The sequence below is a fragment of the Saccopteryx bilineata genome, chromosome 5 (genome assembly GCF_036850765.1).
Source record: "Saccopteryx bilineata isolate mSacBil1 chromosome 5, mSacBil1_pri_phased_curated, whole genome shotgun sequence".
Classification (NCBI taxonomy): domain Eukaryota; kingdom Metazoa; phylum Chordata; class Mammalia; order Chiroptera; family Emballonuridae; genus Saccopteryx; species Saccopteryx bilineata.
This window is the reverse complement of record NC_089494.1, coordinates 28,542,929-28,567,847: the sequence shown is the minus strand read 5'-3', so window position 1 is coordinate 28,567,847 and position 24,919 is coordinate 28,542,929. Positions and strand designations below refer to the sequence as shown.

The window sequence follows — 24,919 nt, the reverse complement described above, 5'->3', positions numbered from 1 at the left end:
ATTTCATAATTTTAAATATTCTTGTACATTTATTCTTCCAACATGTCCTCAAAACTATTTTATCCTATTTTAAAAATTGTGATTCTATTTAAAAATATATTTAATTTAAATACAACCAAATGTCATTATTGTTCCTTATGCTCTACACAGTCACCGTGAACAATGAATTAGTGAAAATCGAGCCATTGCTCCTAGGCAAACTATAGAAATAGGCTCTTGGAAGTCTCTGGTCAGAACATTTTCATCAACCAGTCAATACATAACCTTATTTCATGTGTCTTTCTGTTTAAATATGTCTTATTTCATACACAGTGTTGATTTACTAACATTGGACTCGTGGTCAGCAGCTCTATAATTCATGCCTGAATGAAGTTTACCTGACACACACACTTCCTGTAAAGGCAGATCACATCCTTCTTGCACTTAGGAACACTGGACACCAATTCAGCACTATGTTTGGGATCATTTACAATCATGAAATCACCAACAGAAAGCACAAAAGTGTGAAAACATGGTACAGGGTAAACTGTGACAGGAACCTGCATTCACAGTGTCAGAGCCGACGGGGGGTGGGGGGCAGAGTGTCCCAGGTCAGCCTCAGCTGTGCATCAGGCAGCTCTGTGCCTGTCTACAAATGGCCAAGAACGCATTCTGTGAGGAGTGGCTTTTGGGGGGGTTACAAATACATTTTTGTGAGTAGGTAAATTCATAAATATGAAATTTGCATACAATAAGGATCAATTATATAAATTTTTGGAGCATGTACATTCTAAGGCTAGCTAGTGGCTTCTCTTAGGAATTTGTATGTTTCTCTGTTCACGCTTTATTTTCTGTACTCAGTGAGATATTCCAGTTTTCTTTATATGAGTTTTTAAATTTTTTCTGTGTGAAGCTCCTCCTCTTTTTTAATTTAAGTGAGAGGAGTGGAAATAAAGAGACTCCTGCATGTAGTACCCCGATTGGGATCCACCTGCATCCCTGTCTGGAGCTGCTGGTTTGCCATCTAGGGCCATGCTCAAAACTGAGCTATTTTTAGTGCCTGAAGCCGAGGCTCCATGGAGGGAGCCATCCTCAGGGCCTGGGGCCAACATGCTAGAAACAATCAAGCCATGACTGTTAGAGGAGAGGAGAGAGAAGGGGGAGCGGGAGGGATGGAGAAGCAGATACCTGCTTCCCCTGTGTGCCCTGACCAAGAATTGAACCCTGGACATCCACATACCAGGCCGATGCTCTACCACTGAGCCAACTGGCCAAGGCTGTGTGAAGCTTTTTTTTCCAGTTTGTTTTGAAAAATTTTTTTTACAGACATAGTAAATGGAAGTTTTATAAACTTTCTAGCTGACTATTTCTTGTACATTGAGGAGTCATTTAATTTGTGCATATGTATTTTACTTCCCACCTTCAAACCCTATTAATTCTAGAAGTTTTCACTAGAGTTGCTTTCCTGGGGATGCACAATCATATTGGCTGAAAGGCAAGGAGTTGTTTTCTGTTCTTTTTCACTGTTTTGATTTTCTTTTTTATTATGGTTTCAAGAACTTCCAAAAATCTTTAATAATGGTTGTATTTGGTACTTAGCTTTCAATTATGTTTTTGTAAGTGAAAATATTCTCAATGTAACCATTACATGAATAGTAAGGGAATCCATATCAAAAGAAGGAGGGTTATTACCATGAAGAATATTCACTGAATCAATGGATGAACTTAATTATTACCTGTTGGCAAAACCATTATCTCTTAGAAAGTTATCAGTACTAATATGTCAACTTAGATATCAAGGATGTGTTTTTGTGTATTGTCACAATGTAAAATAGTAGTAGTCCACATTCATTTCTTCTCAGTAGCCACTAATCAGCATTTCTGAACTCATTAATATCTAGGATGAAGTAAAAATTACTTCTTAATTTTATTTTGGGGAACAACTCTTGCATTTGGGTGGAGAGATTATAATACATTGACAGTTCAAGACACATTAGCTTTGTATAGTGTCTGCAGTTTCCTTTCTTCCTCTTATCCCTACAAACGCCTCTTTGAGAGCAGGAAGAACAGGTTACCTGCACTACCAGGTGGAGAAACTGAGCCAAAGAAATGTGAAGTGACTTCCCCCGGGCTACACGTACAGGTGGCAGAGCACAAGGTGTCTGCACGTCTGTCCAGGCTCAACCAAGCTCCACCATCTTCTCCCAACACCGGGCAGTTACTCCTCTAACACTCTTTCGTGCTTTATTTTAAAAGAGCTTAAGATCCCCTTATCTACTCACCCATCATCTCTTAATCAGGCATCCACTCATTTTATTATTCAGTCAGCCAGTCAGATTCAGACATTGTTATAGATTCAGGTAATATAACTGAAAACAATAAAAGTTTTTTCCCCCACAAAACTTATATTTTAGCAAAAAAAAAAAAAAAAGGAGAGTTAACATACATAGGGTGTCAGATACTGATGAAGTGCTTTATAAAATAGTAATAAGGCGGCCCTGCCGGTGGGCTTAGCGGTAGAGCATCGGCCTGGCGTGCGGGGGACCCGGGTTCGATTCCCGGCCAGGGCACATAGGAGAAGCGCCCATTTGCTTCTCCACACCCCCCCCCCCCTTCCTCTCTGTCTCTCTCTTCCCCTCCTGCAGCCAAGGCTCCATTGGAGCAAAGATGGCCCGGGCGCTGGGGATGGCTCCTTGGCCTCTGCCCCAGGCGCTAGGGTGGCTCTGGTAGCAACAGAGCGACGCCCCGGAGGGGCAGAGCATCGCCCCCTGGTGGGCGTGCCGGGTGGATCCCGGTCGGGCGCATGCAGGAGTCTGTCTGACTGTCTCTCCCTGTTTCCAGCTTCAGAAAAATACAAAAAAAAAAAAAAAAAAAATAGTAATAAGGCAAAGGAGGAAGACTGGAATTGCCAGGGTGGGGGCGGGGCTGAGAGGCGAAGTGGGCGGTCAGGAGAGGCCTTAGGGATGAGATGAGTTTAAACAAAGATCTTTTGTGGGCTTTTAGGAAGTGAGGAGTCCAGCCATTCATGGAGGTATCCAGGGGACCAGTTCTTTAAAGTAAAGGTTTTAGTCTTGTGAGAAGAGGGGAGGGATCAGGACTGGAGCAGAGAAAATGTAGGTGAGGGCTGGGGCACAGAGGTGACATAGAGAGGTTATCAGGTGACAGATAGGCAGGAGCTTTCTAAGTTATGCTGCAAAGCTTCGTTTTTAGCTTAAAAAAAGAGGGATTTAAGGCAGGGAAGTTTGGAGAAGATGAGCATGTGAGAAACGAAATCATATTTGTGGTTTTAAAAAGCCGAGTCAGGCTTTGGTGGTCAAAAGAAATTAAAATAAGAATATGGGTCTTTGTGTTCTAACTATGGGAATGTAGGAATTTAAACAAGATATCAAGTATCCAAGAAATCCGACGGCTCAGTGACATATTTTATTGTTACTCTGTTAGGGAAAGGTGAAACAAATGGATTGAAGAAGACAGATAAATTAGAACCTTTGCTTTTATATTCAAATTCAAATTCTTTGTGCTCTATTAAAGATATACATCCTAATGATACACAAATGTCATGAGGCTACATTGATAAGAACCTGCTAGCAAATGTGACACAGGAACAATGAAGGCCATCTAATTGCAAAGTCAACATATGCCTCTTCATCTAAAAAGCTACAAATACATATTTAAGTTATACCAAATTGTCAAATGATAAAATAACCACAGAAATGAGCCTTAAATTGAGATAGAAATACACTGGTGGCTGTCTGAGAAAAGATAAGAGAGTTAAAAAAGAAATTTAGAAGTTAATATCAATTTAAACTGATTTTTAAAAAACATTCCCAGTAAATAAAATGGGAGTGAATAAATAAAGTAAATAAAAAATTCTGGTTTTTTTAATCCCAAAAGTTTAATGATCATAACCTGTAGGAAACATGATCTTTTCCCTTTCCCTTCTGAAATTTTAAATTACAAAGAAGGAGTTATTCCAAAAGTTAAGATCATGAAGACTTTTTAAACGTCATCTGCAGGCTGGCGATGAGGTCTGTGACGGGGGGCTCGTGTCCCGCTGGTGGTGCGGCTGCTTTGGGATAGCCCCAGGGAGCACTATTGGCATTCTGAATTTTGAGGATTAACAAAATTCACAACTTTTGTCCTAAGATTTCACTTGAGTGAATTTATTTTAATAAAGTGTTAAAAATATGAAAAGATACATGTATGTGTTTTTTTGTTGTTGTTTTTTACAGAGACAGAGAGAGAGAGAGTCAGAGACAGACAGAAACGAAGAGAGATGAGAAGCATCAATCATCAGTTTTTCGTTGTGACACCTTAGTTGTTCATTGATTGCTTTCTCATATGTGTCTTGACCTCAGGCCTTCAGCAGACCGAGTAACCCCTTGCTCGAGCCAGCAAGCTTGAGTCCAAGCTGGTGAGCTTTGCTCAAACCAGATGAGCCCGCGCTCAAGCTGGCGACCTCAGGGTCTTGAACCTGGGTCCTCCACATCCCAGTCTGATGCTCTATCCACTGTGCCACCACATGGTCAGGCTGTAGGGATGTTGATAACAAAATTTAGGGGGACAAAATGTGAAACTAAGTAAAATTGTCAATAATAGAAGGGATTGCTTTGGAATTGCGGCACTTCCTTATAAGAGCAAGAGTGAAGCCATAAAAAATGACGTTTTGGAAACTGGTGACATGAGACATGCTCTTCATCTAATGTAAGTGTGAAGAAGAATAAAAAATTGTGTCTATAGCATAATCCCTGCTTTGGAATATTAAAATGTGAACAGCATTCATCAGCGAGTGACGGAACACTAACTGTCTTTTCCTTTTTTTTTAAAAAAAAGCATTAGTTTCAAATTAACCTTTCAAAAGCAAACCAACAAAAAAAAACAAGGTATATAAACAAAGTTTTTCAAATACTCTAATATTAAAAATCTTCTGTGTCTGGTGCCCTTAGTGGGAATAACTAAATATTTAGATAGGCCACCTGAAGGTATTTTTACTTCTTACTCTACTTTAAAATTAAAGATCGTTGCTAGAAAGAAAAAGCACCTTAGTCCCCCCCCCCCCCCCCCCCCCCGCCTTCTGTAAGATCCCTTCTGCAGGATCACCAGCATTGTGCAAGCTGCTGCTCTGTCCCCAGGTTCTGGGCTGCCACCCTGCGGGACTGTCACTCGTGGACACTCACCTGGCTGGTGCGTGGTCGGTCATGTCCTTTGGAGTCACCAGATCCAGCAGCCACGGGCTCCTCGTGGCCTCTCTCCTCCTACAGGCCCCTTGGAGCAGGTTGTCCTTGAGGGTCGTGAGGAGGAGTTTTGTATTCTCCCTTGCGGACATCTGCTGGAATGGCCAACATAGCAAAGGGCATCAGATCGGTCTCAACACGGTCCTCTTTCCTTACTTGGGTAGACTGGCTGCCATGAAAATGTCCAGAAATACTTCACTTACATTTTTGCCCTCAGAAAAATCATTTTACTTTCTTACTACCTGCATTTTGTCACATTCCCTCTGTCTACACGTACACATAGCATACGTTTCCAAATTAAATACCTCTAAACTTCCATAATAATTTTTCTTTTTTAGAACAACCCAATAATGTGGAATTTTAAAAGTGGGAGGGGTGGTGTGGGAGGGCTAAATCCGTGGTTATCATTTCAGCTGTGGATTCCTTTAAGAATTGGGTGGTCACCTGTGGTGTTATCTCCAGAGAAATGGTCATACATTTAACTCTGTGTAAAATTTCAGTGGATGTCCAGACCACCTAAAGTCCACCCATCAACCCCATATTAAGAATCTCTGCCATCCTGGCTGGATAGCTCTGTTGGGAGCATTGTCCCAAAGTGCAAAGGTTGTGCTCCGGTCAGGGTACATATGAGAACATATGAATGTTCCTGTCTTTCTCTCCCTTCCTCTTTTTTTAAAATCAATAATTAAAAAAAAAAAGAAAAGAAAAAGGAAAAAACCTCTGCCAAAAACAAAAACAGGCCCTGGCTGGTTGGCTCAGTGGTAGAGCATCGGCCTGGCGTGCAGAAGTCCCGGGTTCGATTCCCAGCCAGGGCACACAGGAGAAGCGCCCATCTGCTTCTCCACCCCTCCCCTCCTCCTTCCTCTCTGTCTCTCTCTTCCCCTCCTGCAGCTGAGGCTCCATTGGAACAAAGATGGCCCCGGGCGCTGGGGATGGCTCCTTGGCCTCTGCCCCAGGCGCTAGAGTGGCTCTGGTCACGGCAGAGCGGCGCCCTGGAGGGGCAGAGCATCACCCCCTGGTGGGCAGAGCTTCGCCCCTGGTGGGCATGCCGGGTGGATCCCGGTCGGGCGCATGCGGGAGTCTGTCTAACTGTCTCTCCCTGTTTCCAGCTTCAGGAAAAAAAAAGAAAACAAAAACAAAAACAAAAACAAAAACCAGAGAAGGAATGCAATAAGGTATTAAAATTTTTCAGCACTTGAAATCTAAAGTGTAATAAACAATATGGCCACATGGTGTCAGTCTAATACCGATGAACTATATCCCCGTCAGCCTTCTAAAAAACGGGAAGATCACAGGCTAAGGAACCTGAGGATTTGGGTTAATAAAGTTTAGTAAAGCAGTGCCCACTGGGAATTATTTGGCAAGATCCAGGCACTTGACTTTTTTTGGACTATTCTTGTTAAAGGGGAGAACGAGAGAAAACTGTCCTCCAAAAAGCGAGCTAATCAAGATACTTCATTCACTATTGTGGTAGTTGAGGATGATGTCATCTGGAGGGAGAGACCGATTCATAGAAACTTTGTTGAGAAAGAAGTGTTCTTTCTGGAAAAACTTAAGTACTCTTTGTTTAAAATTTACTATCCCATTTCTCTTCTTAGAAAGATCTGGATGCTCTTGCTGAGAAGTCTTAGTTTTAAACTCTTCAATTCAAAACTGAGATAGTTATCTTTCTCTTCCATTTTCCCTAGAGAAAAAATAGTGAACATTCAGGGCCCAGGAGAAGACAAGTTAAGAAATAAGACTCCCCAAATGTCCTAGCAACTAGAAGCCTGGTTGTATCACCTTAACTAACCAGAGCCTTTCCTCTTCAATTCTCCCCTATTCTCAAGGCCTCCCCCCTTACACCTCAGACATTTTCTAGTCTGAGATCAATGGCTTCAGACTGGACTCTAGTTGGCCTTTTCTTAGCCCCAAAAAGTTTTATTGAAATTTACAATGTAAAGAACGCATATTTATGTGGAGACTTAAGGTTCACTTTGCCACTTCCTTCCTCTTCCATCTTCCTGGTGACTAAAAGGAGCAGAGTTTGTGGTCTTACTGGAGGGGGAAGCTCTGACACCACTTTGGCTTGTCCGGACACAGTTCACAAGGAGCTTTATACAGGAGGGGAGACGCTACCTGGACACGGTGCTCAATCACAGGATGGGACTGCTGGTGGGACCGGCTGTGCAGGCCAGACGAGAAACACAGCTGGCAGATGTCAAAGTCGAGACACTTCAGACAGCGGTATCTGCCAATTAAAATGGAAGTCTGACATCACCGCTGGTAGGAGAATGAAGAAAATCATATTCAGGGAGAAAAATGAGCAGAAGCACACAGGAGATGTCTGATCCGTCAAGTGATTATGAAGTTTCTCCCAAATTTTGCAGATCTAGGTGGTAAATGACTCTGATGTGTTTGTTTAATCAAAGAAATCTTTTAATAGCATTTTTATAAATATGGCATTATATTCACATAGTTTTATCCAACAAACTATATTATAAAAGTCTCATTTATTCCCCCCCCCTCCAATACCTCTGTATGCAGGGTATTGTGTGCTACCGTCCTCAGGACAGACCCTTAAGGTACAGCCACATTTTATGTCACTGTACAATGCATTCAAATATTTTGATTTTAGTTGCCAACTAAAAAACACACACACAAAAAAAAACCTGAGACATTTTAATAAAGTTTGACTTCTCTCTTTTCTTAATACTTTGCAAGTTATTATGATATTGGACCTGTGTTCTTGCATAGTGCTAGAGGAAATAAAACCATAGATAAATAATTGAAGATAAACTTTTTCTAGAAGTCTGTAAAAATGAAAAAAAAATGTAGAGGACAGGGAGTTCCTTTTCAGCCAAAGTGACCACCACACCCAAGTTTCTTAACAGGCCAACAAGGCTTCCTTTAATGAACAGTAACAATCTTACATGTCCTGTGGTCTGGAGGAGAGAAAAGAATCCTGAGACCCTCTGGTAAGGAAAGGTGCCTCATAACACTCAGGGCAAATATTATGATATCAGGGTGGGGGGCTGGTGAGACCTCATAGGCACGAATTAGTAACTTTTAAGGATATTGGAGTGAGATCATATTGCTGCCTGTTAAAGATCAAAGATATTCGCCCCCCCCCCCAATATTTTAATTCTCTTCTCCAACTGCAGTGAATATGGCATAAAGCTCCGTCTTCAACAGCAACAGTCGGTGAGGGACAAGCGGCAGCCACTCCGCTCAGCTGGAGATGCCATCTTCCGCCCGCCACGGTCCCTCCCCTCACTTCTGCTACTGGCCTTGCCCCTGTAAGCATTTGAGTTTTCAGTCCTGTCTGAAAACTCACACAATTAAGAGAAATATGACAAAATCCCTAGACTCTTCAAATTTCCTGTCTTGTCACAGAGATGATACGGAAGCTTGAGGTTCTGGCTAGGGGAGTGAGGTAACATGTGATTATGTGAGGTTACATGGGAGACATGGAAAGTGTCACAGGGAGAGAGAGGGGATGCTGCTGTATGGTCTGACAAGTCTTCCCAGGAAAAGTGAGACTTGCTGTGCAGCAAATGCTGGGCTGGAGTGAAGAAGAGTCTGGAGTTAGTCAAACCTATCAGACCTGCTGAGCACTCTGAAGAACAGAGGGATACAAACTTGGAATGCCCCTGCGGCCACATGGCGGAAGGTCCTGAAAGTCTGAGTCAAACCCCAAAGTCCTCTGGAGGCAGAGCAGGAGATTGTAAGTGCCATGACACACACCCTCGCTGTTCTTGTTCACTGTGGTACCCTGACACCTCGTCCCGTGGGAAGGTATTAATAGTGTTGAATGGCTATAATAGTAGGTAACATTTTTGAGCACTTCTGATATAGTTAGTCCCCAGGGAAGTTCTTTAAGGTAAGGCATTATTATCATTCTAACTTGACAGATGAAGAAACGGAAGCAGAGAGTTCAAGCAACTTGGCCAGTTCCACAACCACTTGGCAAGTTGTATTAATAGAAGCTGGTTCTGAGCCTAGGGATACCAGCTGACTGGAGAGCCAGCTATTTTAACCACTATCATAGACCCCCAAGGCAGGAGGCTTGCGTCTGAATCCACAGACCACCAGTACTACTGACCTTGAAGTGGAAATGGAAGCTTACTCTTTTGGGGGATACCTGGTCCATGGACGGTTTTCAAAGAACTTTAGTAGTTGAATGACAGTTTCTTCGCCAGGACAATGGGACTGGTAAACTCTGCCCACTCAGCTTTGCAAAGTGGTTACAGGGCTTTGAAAATTAGTCAACATGCATCACTGGGAAGACATTCACTTTTTACATGAAATGTATAATATTTTTGTAAGGATGACTTGCTAAGCCACCTGGCCTGGCTGCTTTATCTAGCGTTACACATGGTTGCAGTTGACTCATTTTGGGCAACCTTGTTGACCCTAACCTTGCATTATTCCTCTGCCCTGAAATTACAGCAGGTTTATGGGAAAGAGTGCAGTGTGGTTAATGAGACTGGTCTGTTGTTGATGCTTTTACCAAGTCCCCCGCCCCCCATCTCATCTTAACTCTTAAATAGCCATTTCAGAGCATACATATGACCCATTCTGCTAAAATTTAACACTTGGCTTAGGGACAATATTTAGTCGGTGTCCTTTCTCTTTGGCCTGACTAGGCAGTAGCACAGTGGATAGAGTGTCAGCTTGGAACTCTGAGGACCCAGGTTTTGAAACCCCAAGGTCACTGGCTTGAGCGTGGGATCATAAACATGACTCCACGGTCACTGACTTAGGCTCAAGGTCACTGGCTTGAGCAAGGGGTCATTGGCTCAGCTGGAGCCTCAGGCACATATGAGAAAGAAATCAGTGAACAACCAAGGTGCCGCAACTATTAGTTGATGCTTTTCATTTCCGTCTGTCCTTATCTCTCTCTCTCTCTCAAATAAATAAATAAGTAAAAATAAAAGTCACCTCTTCGCCCTCTTTCTGCTACCTCCAGACCTAGCCCGCTGCTCTAAAATGGCTTTATTAAGCTTCACTAAAATGAAAAACCTTGAGGCTATTGCTAGAGGTCCCGAGAGCCAAGAACACAGGCTTACGGTCAGGATTGTAATAGAGTCAAGCAATTTCTAATAGATCCAGAGGGTTACAGCTAAAAGAGGCCTGCGACATTATTCAACCCACCCCTCCTACTTTACTTACAAAGGAACTGAGGCCCACAGAGGGGACAGGCCTTGCCTAATCCCCCGGCTGTCTCGTGTATGAGACTGGTATGTGGCCTTGGGTGTCTAGGAGGAAAGATGGTTCAGAGGGAGGCACTTCTAGGAGGAAGCTTAACCTCCTTCTGAACAGACAGGGACACAATCTAAAACTTAAAGTGTGGCACCGTGTGTCCCCTGCCTCTGTCATTATTTGAGTGACCTGAGCAAGTCATTCAAACTCTCTGCGGCTTTTTTATAGAATAGGAATAACAAACATCTGATATATGTTACATAATTTTGAAAAAAATATTTCAGTGTAAAAGCTGCATTTTATATAATTTCAAAGTGAGTTCTGTACCTAGCTCATGTGGGACACATAGTTGCTGCTTAATTAATACTTGTTTATTGGTTACAGGATTATAATATACATGTAACATGGTAAATCATATTCATGTCCCTCCACTGTCCAATATTAAAAAGGCTTATTTTTCATTGTACTGTGGAGATTTCTTTGGTGTGGCTTGCTTGGTTTTCAACAGTCTTCTTCATTTATATGTTTTATTGGATAAAGTTCACTTATTTGCAAAGAGTTTTTCATAAGTGAAGTCTTACTGTGTCTTCAGAATTCTTTTCAAACCTAATTTATTTTTTTCAGCAAAATTAAAACCTGACTTCCAGTTTTTTAGTGGGCTCAGCAGACCCATTTTATATCTGCGGAGAGTATGTTTAAAGTCTGGGGCTAAAGGCTGGACACACAGAGGAGACGAGAAACTGATTGAGCCAGGCCCTGACTCCTGAGGCCCCCGCCCTCTGACCGCCCCTCCTTGGACTTGTTCTAGCTATGTAGGGTCCAGAACAAGTTCTACTGCGCCAGCCTGCAATACAGATTTATTTCAGTTGAAAATAATTTAAGTTCAAGAAGAGGTTTTTTTCTCCCCTTCCCCTTACCTCCCTAAAGGATGTCAGATAGAAAACCCTGCTTCGGGAAGGGATCCCCACATCGTCACCTGAGCGCATACGAATTACGTGTGGCAGACAGGGAGGACCCAGGAGTCTGTCAGATAGAAAACCTGCTTCGGGAAGGGGTCCCCGCATCGTCACCTGAGCACATACGGATTAAGTGTGGCAGACAGGGAGGACCCAGGAAGTCTGCTTGTCAGATTGTCCTGTGTGTCCCCTTGTTTCTGGGTGGCCAAGCATTTGTTTTCCACATGTTTGCTCTTTCTCCTCTGCCTGCGAATTTCCCACTTTCCCCCGGAGATCTCGGACCCCTGACCCCCTCTCCTGGGTCCAGAATGGCATATAAGCCTCAGCTGCCCAACGTGTCTTTGGGTTTCATATCCTTACAAAACCTCCATCTGTTCATATGTAGTCAATTTGGTCATTTTCTCTTGTTAAACTGTCTCACATTGATTTGATTATTAGTCCAGCCGGAAGAATGTAGAAGAGGAGAAGGAAAATCATCTTCCTGCTCCCATGGCTACCTGATGTCCCAGCGCCTCAGCCCGTCCTTGTCTCCAGCCCCTACACTGGTATTCACTCACCGTGAGAATGGCGTCCCCGTGCCTGGCTTACACCTGTTGCTTTCTTTCTCTCCTCCTCTAATCTTCAATAACAACTCCAATTTCACTTCGTTATTGTTTTGTGGGAAACCTACAACATCTGTTTCTTAAGATGAAATTTTGGGGGTCTTAAAGATCTAACCCTCTGAGCCTTAAACCTAGCTTTCAAATATGCCCTTTCTTCTAGGCAGAGAGAATTGGAGTGAGCGGCTCCCACAAAACCTGATCATTCCTGTGGGTCCAAGGAGTAGTCTCAGTTTCCTGCACAGGGGGGCAGCATTGCGCCATGACTGCAAAGCAGGGATCGTGAATTCAGACTGCCAGCTCCTGCCACTTGCTAACCACGTGAACCTGAGCAAGTTATTTAGTGTCTCTGCAAATCAGGGATTGTAATACCCTCTTTTATAGGGAGTTATAACAAGCTATAAGTAAAATAATTCATGTGAAGCACACAACCTAATAGTTATTTAACACTTACTAAAGGCAAAGTATTATTATTGTTTATGTTATGGATGGCTCCAAAGTATTTAAAAGGGTTTTTTTTTCTTTGTAACTAAAGATAAATTTTTTTCCCTTAGAGGAATAAAAATGTCTACTGCTTAAACTATTTGTCAGAGGAAGAATTCAATATTCCACTAATTATAGAAGATAAAATGCTTATTATCAACCAGGGTCTCTCACATAGGAAATTATTGCCCTCCCCCCCGCAAAAAAAATAAACTGAGCTTCAGCTGTGTAAGAAGGACCACAAAAAGAACCCAGCAAGACACAGTTGAGAGTGACTGTCGGTGTAATACTGATGAGTGACTCTACCTCAGTCCCGTGATTGGGAAGTTCCTGCATATTCTGCACCGAACGGGGTGAGCGACCGTTTCGGTGGCTGACAGTCGGTGGCAGGTCGGGAGCCACAGGAGGATGGGAGGCTCAGTCTGCAGCCAGGACAGGAATTTCTCTTCTTTGATCGCTGGGCCCAACACCTGAAAAACAAGGGCACCCTTCCATGTGTTCTAGACACAACTCTGATCTCTAGTATAGACGAAAAACATATTTTCTTCTTCTTTTCTGGCCCTGTTTCTGTGAGCTCTGCTGAAAAAGCTCAGTGCATGAAGTCAGAGGCAAGCCTACCCCCTCAGTTAGGTTGTCTGCGATGCTGTGTGGAGTAAATATTTCTGAACTTGAAATTGGTCCGCAAACGTGAATGCCCCCATCTCCCAGGGACGTTTGCACGGTACTCACCCCTTGGAAGCAGCTGCGCGTAGCACTTTCCACAGAGCACAGAGCACGACTCTCACCTACGACAGCAGGGATCTGCAAGAGGCCAGACACCCCAGGTAGGCTGTTAGAAAATGCAGAACTACGTGGACGTGGACCTCGGCATGCCTGGCTAGGAGGGCTTACAGCCACGGAGTCACCAGCACTGGGAGTTCGAGACTGGACGAGCTGTCCCAATCCAAGCAAACAAGAAATGCATAGGTTTTGTGCAATGATGAGGCAAATTCATGAAGAAGTGGGAAGAAGAGAAGCTGAGAGAAGGGAAGACGGTAAGAAGAAAGTCTGGCAATTGGGCAATACAGGGATGCCCACTGTTTTCTTATAATCTCAATTAAATTATTCTAACCCTTTTTTTGCCGTCATTTACCTCTGAATTATATACATACAAAGATACCGTATTAAAGTTCAGAGTAGTTTCAAGAAAAACCTTTTCAAACACTTTCATCTCATCTCATGTTAACAAATGCCCGTTTCTGAGGTGGGGCAGGAATCACTGCCCTTGTGTAAAGCAAAAGGTGGTTGAAATATGATATTTTGTTCCAGGTTAAACAAAGCGAGTTATAGCTACAGAGCTACAGAGGACTCCTTACTCTACCCGGGGCTCTCACAAAGCTCTGTCACTCCAACAGCAGGTTTATTCCAGTGCTCGGTCTGCACTCGCTCCAGCTTTCCATCACATTCACCGTAAGGAGTTTAGCTCAAGGGATTAAGAACGTCTTGTGACTGCCAAGGTGGCCAGGGACTTGGATCTGACATTACCTATATGCACATCTATGTTTACCTGTCACCTCCATTTATGCCCGTTCGGTCGCGGGTCCTGATTTCGCATCTGATGTCTTCTCTAGCACAGGCTGTCAGCAGGCACTGCCTGCAAACTCAGAAGTGATTTCAAAGACCCCCCTGCTGAGTCCATCAACTCGAATAAACATTCTTCTAATCAGGAAAGTGGCACTTAGAACCACTTTGCTGACAATTAGCCAGGCAGAAGTCAACAAACATTTGCCTAATAGTGACAAGATGGCTTGTACTTTAAATGGATAATAACCCCATCGCCAGTGGAACAGAAGGAACTACTCCCTGCGTTATTTGGTCTTTGTCTGAAAAAATAACTCGTTACCCATACTGTGGCCTGTGAATGCTGGTGAATTAACTGGGCCGCTTATTTAGACCTTGTCCTTGAGCCCTAGGAAAGGGGTTTAACCTAATTTGTGAAATAAGGGAAGTGTATCAGATGGGATTGACCTGCAACTCTGGGATTATGACACCAGTCAAATGAAAATTCACTTCTGTAGTGGGTTTTAACCTGCATTTTGGGCTTTAAGCGTGTTCATAAAGATTTTTTTTTTTTTGGTGGGGATTAATTACCCATTTGACTAATTTCTTGCAGGTGTTCTCTGGAAGAGTTAAACATGACTGGATGACACGCCGGGTGCAGGCAGAACGCCACTTGAAATGATAATTAGAATTCTTGGGGAGGGGTTTGAATCACAGAGCAAGACTTGGAATTTTATATGGACCATCTCTGAGTTCTTAATGGAAGTCAATGGGATGATAATTTGCTATGCAAATCTCCGCCTCTCCAACAGTCTTCTCAGGGGCATAATAATGTGCTGGGGGCAGACAGAGCTCTGCGGGAGCTGCCATTTCAGCAGCTCACGGACCTCAGCTGAGACTGAAACAAGGGCAGATTTTTAGGGCCTGTTGGGTGGGGTGTTAGCCTGAGGCCCGCTGTCAGGAAGCGAGCACAAGAATTCTACAGGGGAAGGAAAATGCCCGTCAGTCCACCCATCTCTTTTCATCACATCCACCTACACAGGCCAGTCTTGGGAGTCTCACTGTGTAAGTGAACAGACAGATTGTCTCACTCTCTCTGGCTCCCCACCAGCTTGAGTCCTGAGAGAGAGACGGGGATTGTTGAAGCAGTGCCTCTGCTCTGGGTGCTCCTGGGGGCAGCAGAACACTGGCCGTGAGAGTCATGTGCTGCTATGACCACCAGAACAGCTCAGAAATAACTACACCTGATGTCTTAACCTTTGTAATGTACAAAATATCGTTACTCTTTTTAAGAGATATAAATATATGAAACATTGCTTGGAATTTCCAGAATAGTTAAATGTTTGTTATTATGATCAATACGAACATAAAATATTAAGAGCAAAGCAAAGCAAAGGTAATTTTGGATAGGTTTTTCCAAATCATATTCTCTGTCCTGGAGTTCCAATAACCTTTCTCCACACACACTCCCCTCCCCAATCATGACTAGCCCCGGTTTAGAATTCCCGGTCCTAAAAGATACCAGAATATGTCATCCCAAAGGATGCTTCTTTAAATTATTTAAATTAAAGGCCATTGAGAAAAAGTAGATACAGGAAACATTCTAAAAATAAGGTACAAGTTTTCCTTTTGTAAAGAAAATGTACATTTATAAAGAAACTTTCCCATGCCAAAGGTGTCTCCCCCTCTCTATCAGGAAGAAAAGAACTCTTCAAAATGCTTATTAATGTAGAAGGAGCAGACTTAAACCTGAATAACAAACCTTACTAAACAACCCTTATTCACCATACCTTTTCTGGCCACCTTCTCACAACTTGCCTCCCACACTCAGAAGCTCAGAACCTCTTTTCTTTTGTTTAGCTTAAGGTGGAATGAAAGCCTGAGTTCTAACCACCTCTTTGAGTTACTCATCACTGGGTACTCCCATGTGATGAATCATGCACATATTAACAAACTTATTTGTTTTTTTTTTCTTGTTAGTCTGTCTTTTGTCAGTCTAATTTATAGGGTTTCATCCAGAGGAAACAAGGATGGATAGAGGAAAAGATTATTTTTCCCTCCCCTACAGCCTAGACCCAAGAGAAAAATGTCAGAAAGTTAGTATGGCTTTACCTGTGCAGAAAACAGTGTGGGGATTTTACAAGCGCTGGACAAAGAATTGAGATATTTTCTAAATGAGTAAGAGGTTTAGTGGGATGATGTGTGTTGAAGGCCTTAGTATGATACCAGGCACTTTTCAAACCATGGTAGAAATAAACATGGATGAGATATAATCCTTGCTTATAAGAAGCAGTCTAGTGGGGAAAGCATATGTGTAGGTAATAATTACAATAGAAATTTGACAAGTACTACAACAAAGTTATACCCAGGGAATTAAAGAAACTTTTAGTGAAGAGATGACTAATATTTAGTGATCTTGAAAGACAAACTATTTGTCAAATGAAAGAATAAACAGTGGTTTTGCAGAGAGTTGGAACTGTGTAAGTCAAGACATGGAGAACTTGGTGCATGGTGGCGCAGTGAGGATTTAGAAATGCAGGAGTGAAAAGGGTGTAAAGAATGTTAGGAAAAATCAAACACTCTGCAGTAAGCCAAAGAAACCACCAGTTATCTTTTTAGTGGGGATTATCTGAACCTCTAGAGATATGTAGACAGTGTATCTGTGGATATAAAGGGGGAAAATGAAAAGTACTTTTCTTGATTCATTATCTTTGGCTAGACTATTTTACAATTCTTTAAAGATTAGAGTTACCTTGTAGAAAACTGATCTAAATGCAAATAACTGTTATCTATAGACATGCAAATAAATTCTGTCCTGGATAAAGAACAACCCTCCCCCTTTCCCTCAAAGCTAGTCTTATATCGACTTCAAATTCATTTTAATATTTCTAATCTCTCAGTGTGTCTGTTTTTTTGGTTATTTCTTCTAACTAGCTGTAACACTTTACCAGTGTTAAAGTTTAACTTAATTAATAAGTTAAATAAACATTTGGACACATGTTCATTTTATATTCATATGAGAATCATGACTTTACTTCTTTTTGAAAAGAAAAGGATTGATTCAATTTATGAAAGCTTTGCTTGTGATGCTGAGTTTAGGGTTTGTTTGTTTTTTTATAGACATCAATGGCCATTGAAGAATTTGAAGCATGAGGGTGACATGTGTTTTGGAAGTCACTGGCTGTAGCATGGAGGTAGAGTTGGAGAGAGGAGACTGAGGTAGAGCTGAGGAAACCAGTTAGAAAGTGATTGCAATAGATCAGGCCTATACAGTGCTCAGAGAACAGTGGCTATTAAGTGGAGGAGTTGCATGCGGAATCATATTAAGGTAGAATTGATACTGCAAAAATCAGACTTTTTATTAACAAATGTGGCTAATAACTGGGACAAATATAGAATTCTTAAGCAGTGGAGATTTACCTGCTGTAGATCTGTTAGTAAATTTCTCAAAACCCTCCGAGTCATGCGCGCCCCAGAATCATAACCTCCTCTCTTATTTTCTGCATAGAGCTGAAAAAGAGCTAGACACAAAGGGGGAAAAGAAATCTTTAAATTAAATTATTGCAATGTATCTTTGAAGTGTATATGCTTTAAATTCTAGACAGTGTATCTGTGGATATAAAGGGGGAAAACGAAAAGTTCTTTTCTTGATTCTTTGCTATTTTGAAGGCTTTTCCAACTAGATCCTTTGATAACTACTGAAAACCTCTTTCACATTTCAACCCCTTGATGATTTCACATCGATGATGAAGGCCAAGAGATAAATAGCAATGTAAGGAGAGTCTCAGCCTTTAGAGTAATAATAAGCAGTGTTGTCTGAATAACCTCTACAGAAGTTAACCAAGTTATAAAAAGTAGAAAACATAGATCAACATCCGGAAAACCTCCAGGTTGCACTGAGTCTCTGGTGAACAAGAGTCACGTGGCCGGGATATAGGACTGAGAGAAGATAATGTGTGGGCCATTCGGAGGCCATTGCATTTCAGACACTCAAACTCCCGCGTAGCTTACCTCTGTATTTTGTGAGAGGGCTGTCCCCCGAGAGGGCAATCAGGGCAGCGGCGGCAGGTGCCAGCTTGAGAAAACCCGTTCCTGTGCTGCGTGGCGACAAACACAGGGGCAAGGATGGGAAAGGCAGGCCGACACATGGTGAAGTGGTTCATAAAAAACACAGCCATTAATAAATTTTCTGACCCAGTGTTATCAGTTCAAGCTTTTCATAGTCTGTTTTCCTTTATCTAGAATTTGACCAGACTAATAATTGAATTATAATATTTATCATCTATTTTTGTGTTCAGCTAATATTTATTGGGTGCCTCCTCTTTGCCAAGCATGGTGTTAGGCTCTGGGGATAGAGAGGTCCACCCTGTCTTCACAGAGCAGGGAGTCTTACTTCCTTTGGACTCACGTGTCTGGAGACCAAGTATCATAGACAAGGACCAAAAGGGAGGTGTAAAAGGAGCAAACATTTATATATTAAAAAATCCACCAGTTCACAGGCCCTCACTTGGAGCCTAATCATCCTTTGGCCACTGGCTATGCAAGTTTCACACCTATGAAACAATGCATTAAAAGCCAAGAGGATTAGTGCTTGTTAGGGGCAGGCACTGATATCAGAAATGACTGTCAAAAGCTTAATGTTTAGGGAGGCTGCAATCATGAAAAAATAACTTGTGAACAAGGTATAGGTTATTTGTGCAATTAAAGTAAATAAATAATAAACTAGAAAAGGAAACACCATAGAAATTTGCCAGATGGTTAACTCTGGGAGGCAGGCTTTGGGGTGATATTTCTTCTTCTTTATTCCTTTCTGCATTCTCCAAGTATATTATAGCCACTATGAATTTTTATTTATTAAAAAATTTATTAATTGATTTTAGAGAGAGAGAAACATCAGCCTGTTCCTGTATGTACCCTGAAGAAAGCGAGCCACAATCTTTGCATATTGGGAAGATGCTCTAACCATCCAACCTATCCAGCCAGGGTTCACTATGAATTTTTAAGAGTCCATTCTAAAGGATGAGGCTTGCTGGGTCAAAACCACATTAAATAAACAGAATGAAATGAGACAGAAGAACAAGAAGGCCCAGAGCCAGCAAGATGCACAGAGAAACATGTGCACACACATACACGCACATGCACACGTACACGCACACATTACTAACTCCAGGGCATGCATTAACCAAGCCTTTGACATGATCTAAACTGGTCTATAGGTGCAATGAACTGAATGTTTATGTCCCCCAAATTCATATGCTGGAATCCCAACCCTCCATGTGATGTTATTTGGAGGTGGGACGTAGGGAGATGATTGGATCACAAGGACAGCCCTTAGTGGTTGGATTAGTGCCCTCATAAAAAACGCCCTTGCCCTTTTTGCCATGTGAGGACACGGGGACTATATGGTCCTCTGTGAGCCAGAAAGCAGGTCCTCACTAGCTACTGACTGGCACCTAAACCTTGGACTTCCTAGCCTCGAGAACTATGAGAAATAAATGTTGTTTAAGCCAAGTAGTCTATGATATTTTTGTCATAGCCCAAACAGACTACGACGATAGGTTAGCCATTCATGCACAGGTCGTTCAACCTTACTCCACTTAAGAAACAAAACAAGAAAACTAATAATCGGTTACAAAGAAGTAAGCAAGGAAGTAAACTACTAGGGCCTCAGGAGAAAGCGCCCATTTTCGCATGCATCGAGATATAATTGCCATCGCAAAGGGTGTGCGTCATCTAAGAACGGAAATGGGTGTGTCTGAGAGAAGAGCAACATGGATTTTTAATTCCTTTTTGCAATCCAGAAGTCATTTCTATTAGTGAAGCTAAAGAACATGTCTTCTTTGTTCTCCTCCTGAATAAGTAATACGTTCGTGGAAAACAAAGAAGCCATCTTCCATATCAGACCATAAGCAAACATTAGACAACACCAAATGGTCAATGACCAGTGGCAACTAAACACTGCCTTCGAGGTGTGAGCGCTACACCTTACCTGTCATATATCGTTGTGAGAAGGCTCAGGGTGAGTTCCGAAGCTCTGGGACGCACCTGTCCCGGCTTTTCCACCCTGGCCCTGTGAAACAGCTCCTGGAGGGCCTGGAAAAGGTACTGTACCGAGAGGGGGCGCTCTCTGGTTTGCCAGAAACTTGGACGTAGCAGGACGTGCTGAATCTGAGAACTGTCAATCAAGTCCACTGTAGAAAGCAAATGAAGAGGTGAGTCTGATTTTCTGATGGGAACAAAAGGTTTCAAATAAAGCAAATGTCACATACTGTTTAATTAAGACTTTCTTTTTAATGGCAGCTGTTTTCTTTAAAAATAATTAGATATGACCACTATTTGGATACGTATCTCTTCTGCATAATTCCAGCATTCCTATTCTGACAGCCAATTTGATTCTGGAAAAGTGCATGTGTTAGTGAAACATAGTTATAACATTATTTCCAGTAAAATCTCTCGGTGTTGCTTTATGAAGTTGAAAGAAGAAAAAGCAAAAAACGTGAAAAATAGCCTTCCAAGGAATTTAGGACACTCTGGTGAAAAGTTAGGGAAACATTTTTATATTCTCTAAGTCGACTGAGCAAATTTAGTTTCAATGTTCAAATATTGTTTTTCCTGTCAGCAGCCTAGCTTTAAAAGTAATATTGAAACGCAATTGTCTTAGTTAAAAACCCCGCGATCTTTCTTCAAGAGCAGTTGCTGAATTTAATATCAAATATTTTAGGTTCCGCCCTTGCCTCGGGAATATGTCTTTTTTTTAAATTTTTTTAAATCTTGGTTCTATTAGTATTATTATCTGCGGAAGGCACTAAGTAAAACCGAAGCTGCTTACAAAAAATAATGGCTTATTTCCTATATATTTTTTACCACCACCTACACATTTTACAAGGCAATGAATATAAGGCAGAATGAAATAGAACTAACTCTATGGCTTCTTACAGATGGTGGATGACAGACAAAAGCAATAAACACCCAATTGTGTCATCTGAGAGATGCGGATGTCAGCGGCACCAAGAGCTGCTGGCGCTTAAAATGCTTCCGTCTGTGAAATGATAAAACCCTGTACTTCTCTCTGCTTCGTAAATCAATCTCACCGATAAGAAATCTAGCAAGTATAATAAAATTTTTTTATTTGTTCTCTCATACTGCTTTTAAGGAGAGAGTCAAAAGAAGTGAGGAGCAGGTTCCGGGATGTGGCTTTAATAAAACACCCCGCTGCAGGTGGTGGAGGCTGCCGGATCTTTTATCGTTACCCAGCCGCACAACCTGTCACCTCCGCCTGGCGTGCCGCGCACAGGACGATCGTGACTTCTGCTGAGCGTTCTGTCTTACAGCAAAACAGATAACACCCGTGTCCATTAATCTCACCACAAGATTTATGCAGCGATGCTCACCAGATCCCGCTGCCTGGAACTCGCAATATGCATTATATCTGTGTCTGGGACTCTTATTGGTTTCAGAATTTTATTTGGATATCTTTCTTAGGTAGAACTAACGACTCAACTACTAATTTTGCGTCTTAATATTTCCCATACGTGTTATTTATATTTACTGTTTCTGATGCCAGGGAAATAAAACGTATGAAAAGGCATCTCTTCAAATTTCTGCCTTTTGTTGATGCCCAGTAACAAATAATAGTTATAAAGGAGTTTGTCTAAATCAGTGATTTTTTTTTTTTTCCAAATCAAGAATTCTTTCTTCAAAGGGCTCTTATACAGAAATGCAGTATGGAAAATAGAGCGATACAGAGTTGTTCTGGTTGAGGAGACGATTTGGGGGTTCACCTAGCCTTCCTTTCCCATCTTGCCAACCTTTTCCTGTCCTACATCACACCCATGCACACGCTGTGAAGCCCAAGTTGAAATTCATTGGTCAATACAATTTAGTAGGCAGAAAGCAAAATATAAAAAGATTCAACCTATCTGGGGAAATGTCACATATATACACAGCCTCTTTTAGGTCTCATATGGTAATATCATAAATAATTTCACATAAAGTAATTTTTTGATGTAATACAGAACTTATTAGAAATAAGTTTAGAAATGTTGCGTGCCTCTTGTTTCTCACAGCCAGGACCCACCTTATTTCATGTTTGAGAATTTTTTACATGATAAGTGTTTTTACAGTATTTACTTTATTTTGCTTAGATAGCAATATAGGAAAAGAATACCATAGTATTCAGTTAGATATAAATTTAGCACAAAAAGAGCAGTTCACAGGGAATTCTTAACATCGTTTTAAAATTTATTGCCCGAGGACTATTCCTCTGAACCTACGTTTGCGTGCTCAGAGAGATAAGAAACACAACTTGAAAATGCAACTCTTACGGGGTAGAAGAAATTAAAAAAATTTTTAACTTAATTTTCCAAGCAAGGATTCTAAACTAACTTATTTTGTTATTTTATTTTGTGTTAATATTGGTATCCCGAAAAGGAAACCAAAAAGAAAAAATGAAAATAAAATCTTCATTCAAAAAACATGTTCTGTTTTAGTCAACGCAGCTACCCTTCGATTGAATACATGTGGTATTCTCTGTTACAAACGGAGGACATGCATACATCCAGCCTTCTGGAGTCCAATAGTCACTCACGTGAGTTTTTGGGTTTTTTGTTGTGTGTGTGAACTTACATAGCACATCAGGATCAAATTACACCAAGTGTTTCAGAGAGTTCTACTTACATTGACACATGGTTTGAACAGATCTTAATTTGAAGGCTGTTCTATAAATGGAATTCTCAATACTATTAAGAGCATCTGTAAAGAAAACATGAAATAACATGGATCAGTGATCATCTCATTAGATAAACCCCACATCTGGGAAGGGAGTCCTAGAGATCATGTAGCCTCACTTTATTTTGTGGGAAAATGAAGGTCTAGACCTCTCTTTTCTAAATGGAAACAAATAATAATCATCGAATCTTAGTCTGCAGGGAACCCTAAACCCACCCTCTGAAGCCACCAAACTAAGGAATCCACCAACAGGTGTGGATTTCTCCATGAACTTGTCCACTTTTTTATATAAAAAGAAAACAGCCTTATGAAACAAATAGGATTAGAACTTTATGTAGAATATAAACTCAATTTTGTTACTATATTCTAGTCATATGTACACGCATGTATTTATACATATATAAAACACAACTCAAAAGCTATCCATCCATTCATTCACTTTGCAAATATTTATTGAGCTCTTATTATATGGTCCTGGCATGACTCCAAGCCCTTGAACTATAGCAGTTAACAAAACAGATAAAAATCCCTACCATGTAGAGCTTAATTAGTAGTGGCATTCACCAAACTGGTAATAATGGATATCTCTGGGTGCTTGAATTCTTCTTAGTGTTCACAGTTTTCTTTCTGCTTGTTGATATTACCTAAATTGTTATAGGAGGCAATGAGAGAAGAAACCAGTCCCAATCTCTGGAAATGACTGCCAAGTAACTTTGTATCTCCAATATGTCTTGTGATAACAAGTTTCAATTCTTCTCAAAAAGAGTTTATTTGCATAATGCTCACTTGAAGGCAAGGTTTTATAGGCAAGCAAATGTTAAGCCTAGGATCTACTTGTATTTATTATGCTGAAGGGAAGATGTCTTGAGGAGAATAAAACTATTTTCAAATTTATTGTCAGCCGATTACCATAAAACTCAGGAAATTGAGAGTGAATAGTCTGTGTGCTCAACTAGCATGTTTGTGGCTAGAAACACAGCCAGCTCTTTAGCCTGGGCTCAGCAGGCCTTGAGAAAAGTGAACAGCAGACTGTGCAGTGGATTGCATTAGTTTCAGCACATGCAGCAGGATAATTTATGGCGACATTACTTACTCTCTGGTTCTTGAAGCAGCATGGGGAATTTAAAGAATGAAAAGGCGATATTTTGATGTCCACTCCTGTGTGTGTTCCACAGTCTGTGCTCTTTTTACTCTTTTGAGACATCTGACAGCTTCTTTGTGTTTGAAAAACCACCCTGAAGCCAACCCCACTCAGGCCTCAGTATAAAAAGACCATCAAATAATTAATGTCATCCATGGAAATGGGAGAGAGTTGGAATCAACACTAGTGAAATTTCATGGGCTAAAATCAGGAGGAAGTTGTTCTTCTGAAGCAAAATAGGTGCTCTGGCTCAGCAGATGCTGGGTGTCCAGAGGGACAGGCTCCCTCCAAGAGGGTCCTCTGCACATCAGATACCCCTGGGTCCCCTACTTCTGAATCAAATCTTCCTTATCAAATCTCCTGGCTCCTCCTCCCTGACCCGTACAAACATTCTGGACTCTTCCTTGTCTTTGAAATCTTGGACTTCAGCATTGTTCTAGCTACCGTTCTGTCTTTGTCCAGGTGGGGGAGAGTCTGATGTCTGGACAGGAAGTTGGGAGAGACCTGTCTGGAGTTGAGGCATGGGGTTGTTTTCAAGGTTGTCCTTCCTAACAGTTCCTTGAATGGATAGAATGGCTGTGTGGTGTAACTATGGAGACCAGCTGATAAGATTGGCAAGGAGTTCTGTGTCCAATCTTGATAGGGAGTCCCGCATCTTCAAGTGAACCCCAAAGCCAAAGCCAAAAAGCATAGCAAGTGGTGGTCATGCTGGCATTTCCGACCAGATGTTCTGAACACTTCGGACCAGATGTTCAGGATAAAAACCTTAGAAGTTTCTGACTGTCTCAAAGGGGTGGCTTCTTTTCAGATTTAACTCACTGCAAATTTCATATCAAGGTATAGTGACTTTACTTTGGTTTGAAAAACGACGTTTCTTGCTCTTAAATGTTGGGTAAAGTCCTATCTGTTACATGTATGGGTACTGAACCCGGTCAGACCCACCCTAGAGCAGTTGAGCACCACAAAGTCCTCTCCGTGAACATATATCGATTCAATGATCAATATATAATTATGAATCAACACACCCACCTCAGGTGAATGTGGGCTGTGCCTAAAAATGCCACCAAAACAAACGAT

The 24,919-nt window shown here is 41.6% G+C and overlaps 1 protein-coding gene across 1 annotated transcript in view; it reads right to left on the bottom strand.

Moving 5' to 3' along the window:
- The window catches only part of DYTN (dystrotelin), a 54,729-nt gene that overhangs the window by 27,726 nt on the left and 2,084 nt on the right, over positions 1-24,919 (bottom strand). Inside the window, exons 2-9 of the mRNA XM_066233335.1 lie at positions 22,651-22,725; positions 19,964-20,165; positions 17,986-18,071; positions 17,395-17,495; positions 13,165-13,236; positions 12,742-12,905; positions 7,332-7,443; positions 5,157-5,305 (exon numbers count right to left, since the gene is read on the bottom strand). Coding sequence (XP_066089432.1) covers positions 5,157-5,305; positions 7,332-7,443; positions 12,742-12,905; positions 13,165-13,236; positions 17,395-17,495; positions 17,986-18,071; positions 19,964-20,165; positions 22,651-22,725 — 961 coding nt within the window. The remainder of the gene's footprint in view (positions 1-5,156; positions 5,306-7,331; positions 7,444-12,741; positions 12,906-13,164; positions 13,237-17,394; positions 17,496-17,985; positions 18,072-19,963; positions 20,166-22,650; positions 22,726-24,919) is intronic.